An 18,964-nucleotide genomic window follows, 5' to 3' on the forward strand; every position below is an offset into this window, starting at 1 on the left:
AATAGGAGGGGCTTAAAATTAGCATCAAAAGTCATAAAGATAGGTACCGTCTGGCATGTTCAGTGCTCGGTATCAATAATCGGCGACTGTGTTAGGGAAACCACTGTTCCCATCACGGAAATGTCTCGTGACCAAACGCACGGAATGTTTGGCTTATTCAATAGATAAAAAAAAGTTAAAATTGTTTGAATTTCTTTGCTAAATTTTTTCCATCGCGAGATATTTGCGATCAACCATATAAATTCGTAAATCTGTGTTAGGAAAGCGCTGTTCTTAGTCAATTGGTGATAATGTTCAGTATTATTGCAACATTGGCACCTTCGTGCAATTTTCAATAGTGACCTATTGAAAATTGATAAAGTGTTTATTTTAGCAGATTCGTAGATTGGAATGTCATCTATTAACTTGCTTAAAATTAATATCCATCTACTATTGACAGAATTATAAGTAGTCAAATCCTGACCACTTTTCGTAACGCGGTCGATTTTGGATTTTTGAAATTGCACCCCCAATATATTGCCGAAAGACGTAATCCTACGTCAAAATCTAGTTCACTACTTTTTCCTATGTTTTAAATAAACGATCGAGGTTTGCTTTGGATACGGGATAAACAAATAAACTTGTTAAGCTCGAAGAAATTCTAGAATCGTTCTAGTAGGCTAATAAATTATTGTCCTGAATATCGATCTATCACTATTTTGATGGTTCAATTTTGAAAAATGTAAAGTTGACTATATAATAAAGAGTAAAAAAAAATGCATCAATTTTCAACCAGAGATAAAACGTGCCTGTACAAACTGAAATTTCACGCTTTTTTACATTAAAATTTTTCTTGAAAATGTATTTCTCAACCGATTCGGCTAAAAGCTCCGTCGGTGTTAAGCGTTTGAATTTCCTAGTAAAGTAAAATAAGGAACATGGAAAAACTATTTTATTTTATGGCAACTCTTATCGGAAATTAGGAGGAAAACCATGATAATATCGCTTACAATTAATTTGTTGTTAATATCAGCTATCACGTTCACGGTTCAAACATGTGAATGGATAGTTTAGAACAATAATTGACCACACGTGTTGGAAGGGCGTTGAATAAAACATAAGATACAATAATTTACAGATTTGTTGCTTACGGCTATGGCGAATGATGCAGTCAGCTGTATATACATCAACTGCACCGAACGAATCGCGACAATTGGCAATATTTACATACCTTTGCAATTTGCTCTAAATTGGAATTGAGAACTATTTGAGCCTCCTCAGTGCTTCTGTCTTGCATTTGCTTCTGCCACCTCAGCACTTCTGCGTAAACGTCCATATTATCGTCTTCACCCTGCAATAAAATCGATCAACAAATTAACGAAAACCCGTTTACATGCCATCAACTATACTAACCCATCGGAAGTTGTTGAAACTATATATCCGCGACTGCAGGTAGTGTATTTTGTACATAAGAAAACACGAAAACAGTGCTAAGACTATCGCTAAAATTATTCCTACATGTATAACACCAAAATCGGAGGGAAAGATTTGTTGTAGCCTATTTCTAAGTCTCGTTAGAATGCTAGTGTTAGCGTTACTAGTACTACTACTTTGATAGGGGTTATCACTAAAGCTGGATTTTTCTCTAAGAGTGGCGTTGCCGGATGTCTTCAAAATTGCTGCGGATGCTATCAGTGCCGCTGGTGCTTTGATGATTATCTCCTTCTGTACCGATTTAATACTTTTCGAAACTGTAAGAATTGTAATACCTAATTAGGTCACGGGGCTTTGCTCCAAAAGCTTACATTACTCACCATCGAGAGACCGCTTAATGCCATCAATCACCGTTAGCTTATCGTTAGAATCACCCGAATCAACTACGTCAGACTTTTTATCTTTCACTTGGGAAGAACTTTCGTTACCACTAATTGAGCAGCTGCTGTCATCCTCCACCGAGCATTCGGACACCTCGACGTCCGGTGATTTCTGTGCTATTGGTTCCTCAATTTCCACTGGTGCAACCGGGCGCCACACACTGCACATCAATCGGTACGCGGCTTCGCGGCTCATGAAGCTACCGAACACGTGACGATCGTCACAGGTTGTGACTCCGACCGCGTTCGGGAACATTTTGGCTGTCTTCTCCTTGGAGATTTTTATCACTGACACCGTCGGAATCAACAGCTGCGAATCAATAGCAAACGTAACGTAAGTGTTATAGTTTACGCAATCCATCTTAATGCTATTACCTTTGTTACATAACCAAAAACATTGGAGTAAAATGCAAAATAGTTTTGCGTCACATAAAGATGGCCTTGCAGAAGGATATCACTAATTAATGCGCATGAAAAGTCTGAAAAATAGAAAATAAAGATTTGAATATATTAAAGAGGGTGCATGTAGGCATATAAACTAGGGACTGTTTGGTTCACAAGTATCCCATTTATTTATTTATTTTATTTCAATTTTGCATCAACATGACTCGTGGCCGCAATGATGGTTAGTTAACACTACTGACTGTCATATACCTAATAAAAAATTTACTAAAATCTAAAAACAACTCTTTACGAAGAGAGAGAGAGGTAAATTTTCGTCGCAGTAACTCACGTGGCATGTGAGTGTCAAACACAGATGCCACACTGTTGAATAATCTTTGAAGACCAATGATAGCGCTATGCATGCCGTAGTTATGCCGTGGACACATTTGGATGACAAAATATGAGCATGAGCATTATTTGTATAATATATTATAAGCACATCCATGGTCACACTTGTATAATTTGTGTATAGTTGTTGTATAGTGCTCATAATTATTTAGCATTAGCATTAGCATCGAACAAGTTGCACAATATCGTAGGTGGTACGAATTCAAAACTATTAAGAGCAAGACGGATATCTATTACTTAACAGATAGTAATAAATAATAAATAATTACTCTCTCCCTTTTAAAGACATATCCCGCTCCAACAGTTAAGGATTGTCTTGGCCCCGTGCTTACAACTGGTAGGGATAGGAAAGGTATGTTAGTCCAACATTTACTTAAGAGAGATGCAGAGAACTCTACGACCCAGCATAAATGTCTCGGGGATTTAGGAATTATGTTGGCAGTTGGCAGCTTGAACACTGGATTCCGTGTGTATTGTTTCAAGATAGTTCAAGATATCTAAATTATGTAAGTTACGAAAACCGCGCGAATTCCGAATGCCGTGCGAAACAACCGAAACGAGAAAAAAGCTTATTATCATTTAAAGAGTGCCACCAAAATAAATGTAATAGTCTATTCTATGTTGGCAAGTTGATTAATTTGTCTGCATATATTGAGACATTCAGGATATACAATATGTGCTCTACATCATTAACAAATATAATAAACAGTAATTGTCCAAGATGGGAACCATGTGGCACACCAGATGTTATATTGACTACTGACGATAAATCTCCTTCAAATCTGTCCTACCGGTCAAGTATGACTGAATCCACTTCAATAATTGTTGACGAAAACCTAACTTAGATAATTTGAATAGCAAAAGAGGGATATCAACTCTATCAAACGCTTTACTAAAGTCAGTATATAGTGCTTCAACATAATGTCCCTTATCCATTGCATTATTAGAAAATGTTTAGTAATCGTTGAACGTCCTTTAACAAAACTATGCTGTTTGCCTGTAATTAAATACTTAACTTGTGCGAACACATTTATTATAGATTCAAAGAGTTTGTGAATGCAGGACAATATACCAACTCCACGGTAATTTTTTACGTCTGGTTTATCACCACTTTTGAAAATTGGAATCAAAAACGATTCCTTCCAAATTGACGGTAGAAAACAGGATTCGAGAGAAGAGTTGAACAGCCAAAACAATGGCTTTGCTATCTCCTGCGATACTGATTACTGATGGCAATCGATCTGGTCCTGCACCCTTTGATGTATCCAATGTATTTAGAGAATGTAAGATTTCGTTGAGGGTAACATTATCAACTACAATATCTCTCATTGGCTCAGGAAAGTATGATAAATACTGGTAATCCCGGTCTTGGTCATCATGACTTGTGTAAATATCCTGAAAAAACTCAGCAAATAAGTTACTGATCTCGCTAGTCGTTTTTCCTGTTTTGTTGTCTAGGTAAATTTTTGAAGGATTATTGACTTCTGTTTGTCTCTAACAGAGCTGAAAAACGATTTCGGGAGAGATTTAGCTGATATCGCGATACCTTTTTGATTTTTCTTATTCTTCAATTTTATATATGGATGTTGGGTTTTAGTGTTCGTGAGATTGCGCTTGGAGATCTCTATAAGTGAAATATACGACTTTTCAGAGTTGGGAGGAAATGTTATACTAATATCAACATGAAGCTTTAGTGCGATAATTTATTAGCTAGCGAAAGTTCTGAAGAGGATAGATTGGTAGTTCCGCTAGGGTACGACCGTGTGAAAAGTGAACAGAAGTTGAAATTGAGCGAAGGGCCATTAATGCGACAATACTAATGTAATGCCTTTACCTAACTCACACTTTGATGGATGAGGGGATTTGAGGTAGGTCCTCAAAACCACAGGCAAAAGAGTGCGTTCAAATACTGTCTGCGGATATGGAATAGATCTAGCGACGCTTATTAAGTACTACCATTTCCAGCCGATGCGCGATGGTGTGTAATAATGCAATTCTTCTTTACCCAACTAGTGTTTTGCTTCTCTCGTCATGATCAACGTAGTCATCTCAGAGAGAAGCAGTGTTGCGTGCTGTACCATCATCAGCATTGTTGGCGGTTACTCCCGCCTTGAGTTATTACATTCAATCAAAGTGTTTTGTTACTTCATACGAGAAGTTTACGAGTTACTAAAGCTTCATGTTGATATTAGTATAGCATTTCCTCCCAACTCTCACATAAAACCTGTCAATTTTGCTTTCAAAGGGTCACAATTAGCGATTTTATGATCACTGAGTGCGATAATCTGTCATACACAAACTTTACATCCCCTTCTTGCATCTTGCATATACAAATTATCATTATAATATCTCATTGTTTCATAATTCCTAAAACAAGTTGAAGTGACGAACCAGGCCCTGCCTGAAAGTCACTTTGATGAAGAAAAAATACAAGCAAGGACCCGGTAGTGCGGTTATTGTGTTTTCCTGTGTCACATAGCCCTGGGATTCCCACAAATTGATCCCCTATTTTAATATTGGATATTAGGGTGGTTGCTCCACCAAGCTCAATCGATTCAAAATCAGGTCCTGATCATATTCCCAAAATTTGGGCTCATTTGGATGTGAACTCATACAGCACTGGCATTTTGAAGTTTATAGAGATTGCTGACGTTTATCGTACGCACACTACGTCACGTATACGTATACGCAAAATGTTTTCTTCAGGGAAAAAAAAAATCATATCGGAAAATTTTCCTGATGAAAACAAATCACTGACGCAATCACATTTTAGCAATCTCTATATTGGGTTATATAGGGGTATTGACGTAAGTACGTATTCGTAATCTACATCAACAATAAAACCGAAATCCAAAATTTCATCAATGTTGGTGCTCTAGAACTATTATAAATAAGTGCCCTTCGGTAGGACTTTGTATAGGAGCGAGCTGTCAACTAATAGGTTTAATGCCAAAAATTTAAAAATTTAAATCTTGATTTTAAAATCGAGATGAATGCCTATAGGATCGATAAAAATATCGTTGTGCTCTGAAAACAACGCTCTTTCAGATGATGTATAAAAACTGGTATGTTTTTAGAAATTAAACAACCTAATTAATTGCTTGCTACAAAGTTTGCAGCATCTACGAAACATGGCGGAAACGGCATTTTCACGCTAAGATTAACATTTGGTTATGGGATGTTTCAGTGCAGTACCCAAATAAAGAATAATCGCATAGTAAGTAATTACGCAAATCACAAACGGGACTTTTGTGTAAAAAAAATCGCATGGCTACTAATTGCTTGGTCCAATAATACTAACAAGAAGTCAACAAGAGGCAATCCATTAAGTACGTCACGTTTTAAGGGGGTGTACAAAAATATGTGACCAGCAATGTATAAAGTATAGGAAAAAAGTGATGAAAGGGAGATGGGAAGAGGGAGGGGGTGTTTGTTGATTTTTCCAGAATTTCGTGTGACGTACTAAATGGATACTCCCCAACGAGTGTATTTTTATGTTCGTTACATGGCAAACGACTAATGTCAAATGGGAGTGATTTCATATTTATAGTGGACTAAGCATAAACGGCTGCAATGCCATTTTGCGTCACAACAACGAATTGAGTAATGACCGCTGCACAGTTCGGTCTTTAAAAAAATCATTGACGTTTAACGCACGCACACTTGCGGGTGCATCGCCGTGTGAAGTTGTTTATTATTTTCCTCTGACTAACCTAAAAATATATGAAATTAGATTTGTTAAAATAAGTTTGGCAGCGATTTGTTATGTATTTTCCTCAGATTTGCACTAATACGCTCTAAATTATTGCACCAATACAACCGGACGTGTGATAGCGCATGTTAGTATTTAACAACTCTTTACTAAAGTGCTTCAAAACTGTTTGCAATCTTATAGATCACCTTCCAGTTTGATTCATAACCCTAAAATAAGAGCCTGTGCAGAAATGTTTATGAGGTTCATCATTCATGTTATCTTCTTCTTCTTCTTTTTCTTCTTCTTTTTCTTCTTCTTCTTCTTCTTCTTCTTCTTCTTCTTCGCATTTCAAGCTTATTGCTTAGGGGCTGTCCACGGCCCATACAAATTGAAAAAAATGTATTGACAATTGTCTACGCAGGGGGAGGGGGAGGGTCAAGAATCCCAAAAAAACTGTCTAAGTATTTAATGAACAGCCCCTGATCTCATATTAGCTAATTTCATGCTCTCAACTTAGTGTTCTACATGTGCTTCCACAGTTATTAATTGAGAGCTTTCGATGCCGGTACCATTTTTTAGCATTAGTATAATTGTTCGGCAGCCATACTTTATGCCCAGGGAAGTCGAGAAATTGTCCAACCCGAAAAATTCCTACACCGGACCGAATTCAAACTCTGCCACCTCCTGCTACGCCTTTACCGACTGAGCCTAATTTACTAAATCTTCTAAAACATTTATTGATCTTCTAATATTAATATAACACATTAACGTTACATAATATTATTATATCAATTATATACCTAGAATACCGCTTGATATAACTGCTGTTTGGCATAATTGCCATTTGGCATAAATACGAAAAAAATATGTTATAGTATCTTACGGTCATGACTGCTTTTTATCATAATCGATTCTTCATAAAATATAAAAGAACAGCTTATGCTCAAAATGATAACATTAAATGATAACTGTTATTTTCCGAACTTATGCCAAACAACCATTATATCAAACGACCATTATGCCAAATGGGGTACTCCTACTTGTTGTGTTATCAACAAGAAAAATGGATATCAAATTGAGTTTTCAGTTTGCTCTCACTGATAGCAGAAATAGTTTTCAATGTGATGTCACAGGAAGATTTTTTGCTTTAAATTTTGATATTTCAACCGTTAAAACGACCAAAACGACAGCAACCTGAGTAATCATTATCAGCGAAATCACAACATCAAATTTAGATTTCAATTTGATCTCAGACTTTGCTCGGGTAGGCTGTTTAAAGCTCCACTTACACACTGAGGCAGTCCAAGTACCTCGTGGTTTAGGTTTCCCGGGGAAAGGGAGTCTAAATCTCTGAAAACTGTCCACGTGGTTTGTAGGCAGCCCCTTAGTAAAATAGCCAATATAAGAAGAAGAAACCCAAAATCGTCTTTTAATCGTGTAAAATGGAATTTCAAGTGAAACCACAAATATGTTCAAGCGAAACATGATGTTTTTACATTTTAGTTTGTTACAGTTCATATACATAGGTTGAAAAAATAAATTAACGTTTTATCAAACGAATACAACAAATTCTCGTTACTCACAATTTAGAACCTTCTCATCTTCCACCTGTATGAAGTGCCGGGAGAACTTTTTCTGCCTGGAACTGCTGTACTCTTTTTTCTTTTTTTCCTTTTCTGGCTTCTCTGATTTCTCGATGGCATCATTTTTGGCGACTGATTTTGACGGATGTGGACTGGAGCTTCTTATGGTTGGCGATACCGATAGTGGAGAGGACGTAAGAGATTTTAAAGATCTGCAACGGAACAGAGAAATTAATGTCAATGTAGACCGAATCAATAAGTAGTGAATGTGGCAGTAGGTATACGTTAGAAAAGGAATCTATCAATATTACATTTCTTTCGATTGCAATGTCGGCAAGGTCAAGTTTATTCGCAATCAAATGCAGGTTTCTAGTTGATGTCATTTTCCCACACTACTGCTAAGCATCTTTTCTTCCTTCATCCATTATTAAAAGTAGTACCTTATGACTGGAGAACTATGAATCGTTTAAGCCAAAGGGCAAAAGGAGACTTTTAGAATGGCATGAATGAAATTATTCTATTCGTTGAACGATTCTATAAATCCTACAAGTCAAAAAAAAAATACAATACAAATAACCATATAAGTAGGTAATCCAATCCCCGTAGCTCGATAACTTTGAAAGGCGTTGATGGATAACACGTGATATGACGAATTTGCTCTTCCCACGTGAATAGCTGAACTAATTAAAAATAATTGCATTAATACTTCAATAGCTTGTTGCTATCGCCAATGACCAATGTAAATATACCTTTATGTTCAACCACACACATATTCACACTCCGTGCTTCGATTCACATCCACTCAATCCAATCATACAACTAATGCAACATCGAAATTGCATCACATTAAGTATGTCACTTCATTGAAGTGTTTTATCAACGCTAGAAATGTAACATCTGGTATATTCATTAACAACCACTTACCCGTAGTAAAACACGGAATGCTTTCTTCTTAAAACAACGCCATCCTCATCTTGATCGCCGTCGTCTTCTATTGAAATATTAGGCGTTGAACGAGCCGGTTTCATCGCTTCATATATTTTTTGAGAAGTTGTTGTCTCTTTTCACTTTATACTCAATTTTATAAACACGAAAATCCCAAATCAACGTCAATTTAAATGTGGTTCATACATTCTTGAGTACAAAAAATGAAATGGTAAACATATAAACGGCATAAGTATTAACCATTTTATATGTCACAGATTTACTGAAATGGTCAAGAAACCTACACGAACAATGAGTTGAGAATTCAATTGAAAAACTGCATGGGGAGGATTAAAAACAACGGTATGAAATATTTTTGACATAGGACTACGTCTTCCTTTACTATATTCTGGGGTACACATTAAGAATTCAAAAATGAGGCATGTAACGAGAAAGGGGGTGTTTTCAAATGCATATTTCTCCACAGCATTAATGTGAAATATGTCATACAATATACCATTCGACGGGGAGTTTATCCAGCATTGTTTTGGCATATACTACAAATAGTTTTTTTTTTATTTATATCTTTATTAAGGAGACTTTCAGCCGTTGGCTGGCTCGTCTCCGAAAAACTACAAATAGTGAAAATAGTTAAACAACTAAGAACGCCCTCCTTCGGAAGGGAAGTAAAGCCGTTGGTTCGGGGTTCATGAGTTGATGGGTCGATAGGTAGAGTCCAGGTGTGGGAGCTGCCTATCTTGCGTCGGTAGCATTGGTGCTCAGCACGGAAAACAAGATAGACGGAAAAAACTCAAGGAAAAAAAAATTCGAACTTCGGATGTGTTGATATCGTTCATCACGAAGCAGCTCAACACAGACTATGTATATGCGGACCAGAGGAAAGGCTCCCCGCAAACAGTTGCTTGTCATCATCATGGCAAAGAAGTACAAACTCGCTCACAGTATTCGTGGAGAAAGCGCCTACAGATCTCAGTATTCCCCAATCTCTATACCCGTTACCATCAACAACAAAATCCGGAAAAGTATAATTGAGGTGGGGCATAACAAGCCGTTGCATAGCATAATTTTCCAAGTAGAAGGGACTAACAAAAGCATAAATAGAGTTACCGTTTAATAATTTCAGTGCTTGGTACTGAAATTGTCCTTTTCATGCTATACTGTCACAAGCAGTGTTGGAAAAGTTCGCGATATTTCACGAAGTTTTCCAAGGGAAAAGTTCGCGAGTCATAGGGAACTTTAATGAACTTTTCCATCACTGGTCACAAGTCGAAACTAATATCCATTGATTACTAATGATAGCAAATAGTGCTAACTTTCAGTAAACAAAAACCTATTTTGAAATTTCTGAAAAATCGAAAGCTATTCTTCAAAAAAGCCAAAAAATAAAGTAGCATCAATGGCACATGTTAAATTATGCCTATGTTGCCCATACAAACATGCAATTTAGTTGCCCTTTAGCATGCAGATAAAACAACAAACTGCCATTTCTAGGGCCACCATTTATAAAATTATAGAATTTAAATTACAGATTTTTGAACAATTAAAATAATCAAACTTAAAAACAAATGCACCGACCAATTGCGGTCCTACGTCAAGTTTCCGTTCGTGTCCCTAGGTACAGATTCTATTACTTTTTCCTCATTAAACTATGAGAATGATGCCATTTTAGGAATAATGAAGAGCTAATGGTAAATAAATGCTTTGCCAATAAACAATCCCAAATCTTCCATAAGCAATTGAAGAATATCCAATTGAAAAAAAAATACACTAAAACTTTAGAAGCAGATCCAGTGAAAATCTCCAAACTTTTCCAACAAAAACATTGACACAGGTAATTTTCCAAACTATTTCAGTTTGCTACTTTCAGAAATTATTTAATTATTTATGAAATATACTACATTTTTCATTGGCAAAACATATCTTTTCAATTGTAATTTTTAATTATTCCATTGCAAAATCTAAAACCAATCTTCAAACTATAATGTTTAGCATTTATCAGATTCCGTGCTCCTCAGTAGACAGATTTTAATGTAATTTCGTGTCAAACTGTGTGAATTTCGTCTGCTTTCAGTGAGCAAGCTGTTAATACTAAATCGATGTGGCGCTGCCACCTTGTACGTAGCCTTATATGAAAAAATACGAAGTCGGGAATTTCAAACGCTACCCCCTGGAATAACCTGGGATGGGAATTAGAAACACCTCACTAAAAATTTAAGCCATTTGGGTCACGGGAAGTAGTACCCCAAAGGGCTTGAATATGAAAAGTCTTCAAAATTTATGGGGAATGAGGCAATTTTTACATTTTTGGCTCTGTAGGTATTCGAATTTTATGTTGTGAAAAATGAATAACCGGGGTATGGGGAACAAGTTTGCTCAAGACCGGATGTCAATCCGAGTTAATCCAGAAAAGTTAATAGCGTTTAAACTCAACGCCACCCGCCTTACTTGGTGAGGATTGGCCAAGTGTTTACGGTTTTATTCTGCGTTCCATGACGTCAGCTAGCGGGGACAGATGTATCAGTCGTCTAGAACAAGGTGATGCTGTAAAACCACAACAATGGGCTTATAGAAATTAATGATCAAAGTAAGCTATGATTTTATGTGCAACAAGTGGAATGTAGTATAATTATTATTTTTGATCAGACTCTTAAGTCCCAAACGCAATGTGGGTGGAAGTGGAACGAAAACAGCAAGTTGTGACAGTTGTCACAAATGACAACAAGATACCTAACCGAAGTCGAATTGGTTATAACTAGTTTTCAATCCGACAAGTACGCTTACTCAGATCGGGCTTTTCCGCTGCCGCTGCCGCTGCCGTTTCGCTTCCGCTGGCATTACGCTTGGGCCTTTAGTGGTCGTCAAATGGCCCGCCGAAAGATCCGGAACATCCATAATTAATAAATTTGTTTAAAGTATGCCTTGTTTTTTTTTCTGCATCAATATGGAATGTAGTAAAATGGTGTTTAGGGTGGGTCAACCATACAAGCCCTGCTCTCTACTGCTATATTGATCTGCATTAAGATCTCCAGCAACTGTGCCAAGCTTGAACAAAAAAATTGGTTATAATCTGGATTTTCGGGACAAATTTGAAGTGAAGTTTATGTAGGAAACGGTACGAAACAAAAAAATGTAAATTTTTACGAAACTTGAGACTTAGATCGAGAAAACTATACAATACAACTTTGTCGAAAATCGTAAATCAATTATACCTCAGTGCAAAAAGTTATTAGCTTTTTACTTTATGCCAAATCCTCCGTGCATACCCATAAGCTCAAAAATTTAATTTCAAACTCGAACTTCTCCGATTTGTGTGAAACTTTGCGTAAATCTTGATAACTTTTTCCACGGAACGTATTTGCTTTGTGAACAAATACTCAAACGCAATTTGTCGAAACTCTTAGCAATCCCACGCAAACTAACACCATGTTGTTGTGGAAACAGTACCCTTTCTGATGGTAGTGTTAGTGTGCGTGGGAGTGTTAAGAGTTTCGACAAATGGACGTTTGAATCGCTTACAAAAGCAGATACGTCCCTTTGAAAAAGTAATCTAGAATTGTTCGTTATGATCAGCTAAAATTCGACCCTTTTGAATCTTACCAAAAAATTAAATTCGATATTTTTCAACACATCATAACTCGAAACCGTCACTTTAAATAAAAATGACGTTTGACACAAAATTTAACAATTTAAATTAGTGTAGGGCAAAAAATTTAAAAAAAAATATATAAGCAATAAAAAATAACCTCCTGTAATATTTGGTATTCAATGCTATATTCTGTGAAATGTTCAAGTTGGACACTTAAAAATAAACATAAATCATAGTACAACAACAATTGGTAAAAATTGTCAACATTTGAAAGTCTAAAAAAATAGAATTATGTGCAAAATTTCACACAAAACTGTATAAACAAAAGATAAAAATGTGTCCAAAAGATGTTGTTCTATGATAATTAATAATTGTCCAACATGGAAATTGTACAGAAAACAGCATAGTTTATAAAAGTTTTTTAATAAAAAATATAAAAAAAATATTAGAGACGGATTTTCGGCTGTTTTTAAACAAATCATAGCTCGAAAACGTCACTTCGAATCAAAATGATGTCTTATTCTTTGTTCAGACTACAGAGTTATAACATGTTATGGCGCTATCTTGATGGAGGTTTTTGTGTTGCAATTATTTGACAACCGTTATATGAGTCATTTTGTCCAAGTGCCCATCCAAAATCGAAAACCATTGGTGGTATTATATCAACTGATTTTCTTATAGGTGCTGTCAAAAAGTAAATTGATGGTATGAATCATGCATAAAATATTGATAGAGCATGCATGATAAGAGTCCTGAACGTCAAATATAGATTCTGAACGGGAACCAAGTGTGATTTCACAGCCCATTACTGATAGTATTGTGAAGGGGAAGCGCTGATAGCACGCAGATAGGCATATAGCAGAGTTGTGGGAAAAGTGATAGAATCCCCAAAATCCTCAAACCTTCTCAATCACAACGTATGATTATTACTGGTGAAGAAAACTTCCATACACGCCAAACTAGGCATTTTCTAGAAATATTCCGTTGACAAGATGCAACTTTTCATTCAATATTTGAAATATTTCATAACATGTCTTATTATGATCGAGTTATTTTGCTTGAAAAATATCCATTTTCTTGCATTTGTTTACATCCTCTAAACACCGCTCACAAATAAGCACTTTTTTTCCAGAGCAAAATTGAGAACTCGTTCGTGACTTTCTCATTATATTTTTACAACTGCTTGATTGAGCCAATATTTTATAAAGTTCGGAATAAGCTTTAAAATGGTTATCAAGTAATAAACTGATCAATATCAAGTCAAACGGTCGAATATGCTTTTGCTGCTTTCCCTCAGTCCCGTTTTTTATGTTTAAGTTTTCTTTGTTGAGGATGTCATTATCCGAAGGCGGATATCAAAATACTATCTAAATGATATTAAATAATGTTTTTGAAATCATGATGATACCATATTTTGATATGCTATTTTTTAAATTTCGGTTGAACTAATATTTTGATATTATTTTGATATTTATAAAAATATAATTAAAACTAAAATATGATATTTTATAAAAAGAGCATCCACATTTATCACTGAAATCTATTTTTTTTTTCTTACGAGTCAATCAGTCAGGATGCTTGCTGTTTTCTTTATGGGCATCACAAAGACAATTATGATTTTTACAGTTATATTTTACAACAATTATTGATGTTACTCTACCTGCGAATTTAATTTACAAATCGATATAACTGATAGATATCGATAGAGCTGATTGATATCAAATCAGTCCGGACGTAAGGGTGATGAAACATCTATGTTCACCGTGGTTTATTTTGAGACTCAAAAGAATGAATCTGCTTACTTCAATTATTCCCAACCGCCATCGTCAAGGGAACATTCATTAAATAATTATAATTATTCGATAGGTTAGAACAGTTTTTACATATAACATTCATAGGAAGAGTAAGATGGGGTAAAACGCGTTTTTATCGTATTATTCAAAGACTAATTTATACATGCAGATTCGAAGATGATAGTTCTCCAGCTCTTCTTGTGATTAAATTAGTTTTGAAAAACAAGAAAATAAGCGCACATTTCCCTATAACAATTTCATTATTCTGTAATAATTTGGATCAAAAAAATAGCTAGCAAAAAATTTCCCGATTTTGTCAGTTTCCCGTTTTTGTCAGCCTAAAAAAGAGGCTGGTAAAATCAGGAAGCACTGTATAGGTTTGTTTTTATTTTGAATAGATGAAAACTTATTGATAAAAATTTTCGATTTTAAATCTATAGAATCGAAAAAAAAAATCAGGTTACTAAATTTGATATCATGATATCAAAATAATAACGAATTAGGCAAAAAAAAATATTTTACGTCCAAGAAGATGCACTTCAATCATGTCGAAAATCTCATGTAATTTATATGGCCACAAAAATAAACAAATGCAGTAAACACTTTATTAATGATAATTTTGTCCTTGTTGGCAAGTATTATTACACCATATTTTTGACAAGATTGAAGTACATCCACTTTGATGTGATATCAAAATTAATGTTTTGCTGTGTAGTTATACTAACAAATTGATTGTTTATTTTCAACGAAATTTATGATATCGAAACGCACACATGGATTTGTTATCCTGAAAACATGATTTGTTATCTTTTTAATATCCTCCACATCCTCCATATTTAGATCTAATTTTTGTTGATTACTGTTAACTTGACCACACGGTAGGTAAAATGTGTTATCATGAACGCATTTACTATAGCCAAAATACAAATTACGGTTTTTGAAATTTTTTGGGGTATGTATTTATGCAAATGATGAATAATGTACAAAATATATAATCTCGAAAAATATAATAACTATATGCAATTTTGTTGCCCCTTTCGTTTAAAGGAAGGTTTCGCTTTACGCACTTTTCTTGGTCTGCTTACTTCCTACATTAAATCATACACAGTGCTGCTCGATATAATAACAGCGCGTGCCGATTTTCATACAAAACTGGCAACTTTGACATTTTGTAACATTATTATCTTAAGATCAATTAAGCTGAAACGTTCGCCACAGTACTACAAATATGTCCCATTTTACTATTACAAAATACCACATTTTTGGAAGCACCTGTCGGAAGGTGAGATACTAAGTAAAATTGTTCGAAATAGTACCAGTTTTTGATTTGAACATTTATGTACTGCAAATATTTCAAACATGTTTAACTATTGTGTACATTTGTTAATTGGGTGAGGATTGTTTGGATTTTGAGAAATGTAAAATCTAAAACCTTAAAATTAAGCTGAAATGCAAATTATTAAAACTGCTATCATTTCGAATAATTATACCTAGTATCTCACTTTCCGGCAGGTGCTTCCAAAAATTTGGTATTTTGTAATCGTAAAATTGAACATATTTGTAGTTCTGTGACTACGGTTTCAGCACAATTGATCGTAAGACTCTAATTATGTGGCCTATGGTACTAAAGATTGGGCTCATCGATAACAATCCCCTGTTGTTTATTGTTTCTTAGAACAATACGTCAAATGGAAATTTTTGGTTGCTGGTAAAAAAATTTCTAAAAATGCTTTATGGGCCCAATATTTGGGACACTTAGGCCGACATTAGGGCCATTAACCCTATATATAATGTGAACTTTAGTGATGCATATGGTTATACATAACAGCTCAGTGTGAGGAAATAAGAATACAGGACTTATTATCACATAGCACACGAAACTCCTCAGTGGATCACGGCCAGACGAGATTTTTAACCAAGAAATAGACGAAATGGCTCTAATGTTGGCATATGGATCTAAATATTGGGCCCATTGATAAAAAATCTCATGTTCTTCAATTTTTCGTAAAACCATGCGTCTTCTGGACAATACATTTTTTGTTGCTAGTGAAACATTGTCAAAATATGTATTCCTTCGAGCTATATGCATGGGCCCAATATTAGGGACACTTAGCCCGACATTAGGGACGTTAACCCTATCAACAGATCGCTAAACATATTTGCAAAGAATTACCAATCTTCTAGTTTCTAGTTGTTTATCACAATACATACAAACAAACAACGTCGTAAGTTCACACACACATTTCACTCAATTTCACACTTTCCCCATTGCTCATCAGTGAATAAATTATGGAGTTATCGCTCGCATTTTCGCTAGCATAACTTATATTCAGATGTAAACATTCTTCTGATATTTATAAACTCATCACATGATGCTTTGTACGCGTATTTGTTTCTCCGTCGGTCTGTTTACTGTTCTAATTACACGAGGTTCGATCGAAGAAGGATGGCACACACGACTACGTTAATCAGGAAAGATCACAACGAGACGGATAAACTGCTTGCGATGAAAGTTACACTAAAACTGGCAATCCGAAGTAACACTATAGACGTTGGTCATCAAATTAAAACTCGAACTCGAATCGGTAGGTACACAACTGATATGTAGTCAGGAAGTTCTATCTCCGACTGATAAGATAGAGCTTATCAATTGCGCTGTACCAAATCGCCTATTGGTCGAAACACATAAATGCTAAGGATGGGTTAGTTTGTGATTGAAGCATTCAATTTGAAACATTATCAATGAAAACACACCCGGTCAACTGATTACTGGGTCGAACATCTGGAAGTGTCTTTTCTCTTATCAGCAATTCAACAACTGGATGCGACTGCGTGCCATCAAAAAGACAAATGCTTCTTCAAACAATGAAAAACCAAACACCTGGATGTTTTATTACCGGGACAAAACCAGCAAATCAACTAGACACTTTGCAGTTATACTGTCCACTTCTGTTATTTTTAGCATGGGGATTTCACCGTACTCGTTGTACCCCTCACAAACGATAACCCAAATGGTATAATAGGGTGCTTCACTTAAATAAAAAGGTTGCAATCAATCACCTTGAGTTCGAAATGAAGAATCTACGAAATTTTATTTATATGCGTTAAGTAACACGTTACATAAGACAAAAATCTTTTTCCGTTACAAAATACATTATATGAAGTGCTTCATCGAAAACTGGTTGGCGAATTTTGCGGAAATAATCAGAAACTGGCTACATTCTCGGGGGTAACCGGAACATAACCGGATGCGGTCAATGTGGTCCTGGACACTCGGTTTAGTTGTCATTGATATTGATTTTTTAATTCTGATGTAATTTTATAAGTCGCATGATAGAATTTGGTCCTAATCAGGAACTGACCACTTGGGGGTACTCGGAACATAGCCGGATGAAGCCAGTGTGGTCCTGGGTACTCGTTTTGGCTGTCATTGATCTTGTTTTTGAATTCTGATGTTATTTCTGATATTATTTACGGAAAAGTTGGTAGTTATGTGATTTTTTTTCCAACTACAACTTTGCTTAAGACCACATTTTAACATTGAACGTCAGGATAATTAGTTATTAATTAGAACCAGAATCCTGATCTATGATGATGATGATGATAATGGTCCCAAAGCTTATCCCTTTCAGGTTTGAGCTGGACGATTTATTTTTAAAATAATTAAGAATAACATTTAACTAGATTAGCAATCAAAAACGAACTGGTTACAGTTGCAGATATAAATTCCTTTAACACTTTTCAGTTGCTTCACAGCAATATAAATGTGAAAAAGCTTAGGCGTTTACCTCTTTGTTCACCCTTTTGACCACCTCGAACATTCACTAGCATTGCCAGCGATCAAGAGTTCATGAATAATCAACAAAGCATTCTAATGATCTATTGAAAATAGCTTCATCAAAATCAAAATGAAGGCTCTTCAAAACCATTTACGAAATTCAATGCTATTTTTAACGATTTCTGGATTATTTTGGCATTATAAGGTTGTTTTTAACGTTGTTGGTGCTTTTTTACATTTTCGTCTTATGGCAATTTTTGAGGATTTAAAAACCGTTTTTGGCGTTTCTAAGCTCAATTTGCCTTTTTTGTATCCTTTTTGATTTTTTTTTTGTGCTCTTTTGGCTATTTTAAGCTGGTGTTTCCGAGACAATTTTTGCGTTTTAAGCTGTTATTACGTATAACGTATATTTTTTACATTCCGGTTTTTTAAGCTATCATGTTTTCTTTCACATGGTAACTGTCTTGGCGCATCAAGGCCTTTTTTTAATTTCCAACCCTGCAAAAGCCTTCAATTTAGGACGTTTATGATCACACATCTCTTTAACATTAATATTAATATTAATATTGATGGGCCGCACGTTTATGGATATTCTCAAAGTGTGCCGCCACTAACGAAACTTTAAGAATCACTTTTCTATAATAGCAGAAGCACTTTGATGGTACATCTATTTCACAAATGATTTGGATTATATACCAAACACGTCTTCAAGCATTTGTTGTGGCCTCTTTAAATGATAGAGTTAGCATCTATGCCTCATGCCAAAAGGTTCAAATCCCTACCCAAGAAACGTCAAGAATGGCATAAAATCTTAAATTGTTTAGAAGTGACTCACATTAAAACAAAACTCGAATGCATGAGATCCCGGGATCAGTATGATTATTTCCTGGGTTTTGGGAATCCTGGGAAATCCTAAATTCCTACCATTGCTAATTCCAGG

At 35.4% G+C, this 18,964-nt stretch overlaps 1 protein-coding gene across 4 annotated transcripts in view; it reads right to left on the reverse strand.

Annotated features, from left to right (window-relative positions):
* Window positions 1-18,964, reverse strand: part of LOC135707066 (protein Aster-B-like) — a 61,984-nt gene that overhangs the window by 3,137 nt on the left and 39,883 nt on the right. For 3 of the 4 annotated variants that reach the window (XM_065228804.1, XM_065228802.1, XM_065228803.1), the window contains 5 exons: window positions 7,923-8,134; window positions 2,229-2,332; window positions 1,794-2,163; window positions 1,393-1,730; window positions 1,211-1,330 (listed from right to left, as the gene is read on the reverse strand). In XM_065228804.1, coding sequence (XP_065084876.1) covers window positions 1,211-1,330; window positions 1,393-1,730; window positions 1,794-2,163; window positions 2,229-2,332; window positions 7,923-8,134 — 1,144 coding nt within the window. Of the gene's footprint in view, window positions 1-1,210; window positions 1,331-1,392; window positions 1,749-1,793; window positions 2,164-2,228; window positions 2,333-7,922; window positions 8,135-18,964 lie in introns of all 4 variants that reach the window. The other variant, XM_065228801.1, reaches the window with a different exon arrangement.

The sequence above is a fragment of the Ochlerotatus camptorhynchus genome, unplaced genomic scaffold (genome assembly GCF_037179485.1).
Source record: "Ochlerotatus camptorhynchus isolate MF236.1 unplaced genomic scaffold, CSIRO-AGI_Acam_v1.1 ptg000303l, whole genome shotgun sequence".
NCBI lineage: Eukaryota > Metazoa > Arthropoda > Insecta > Diptera > Culicidae > Ochlerotatus > Ochlerotatus camptorhynchus.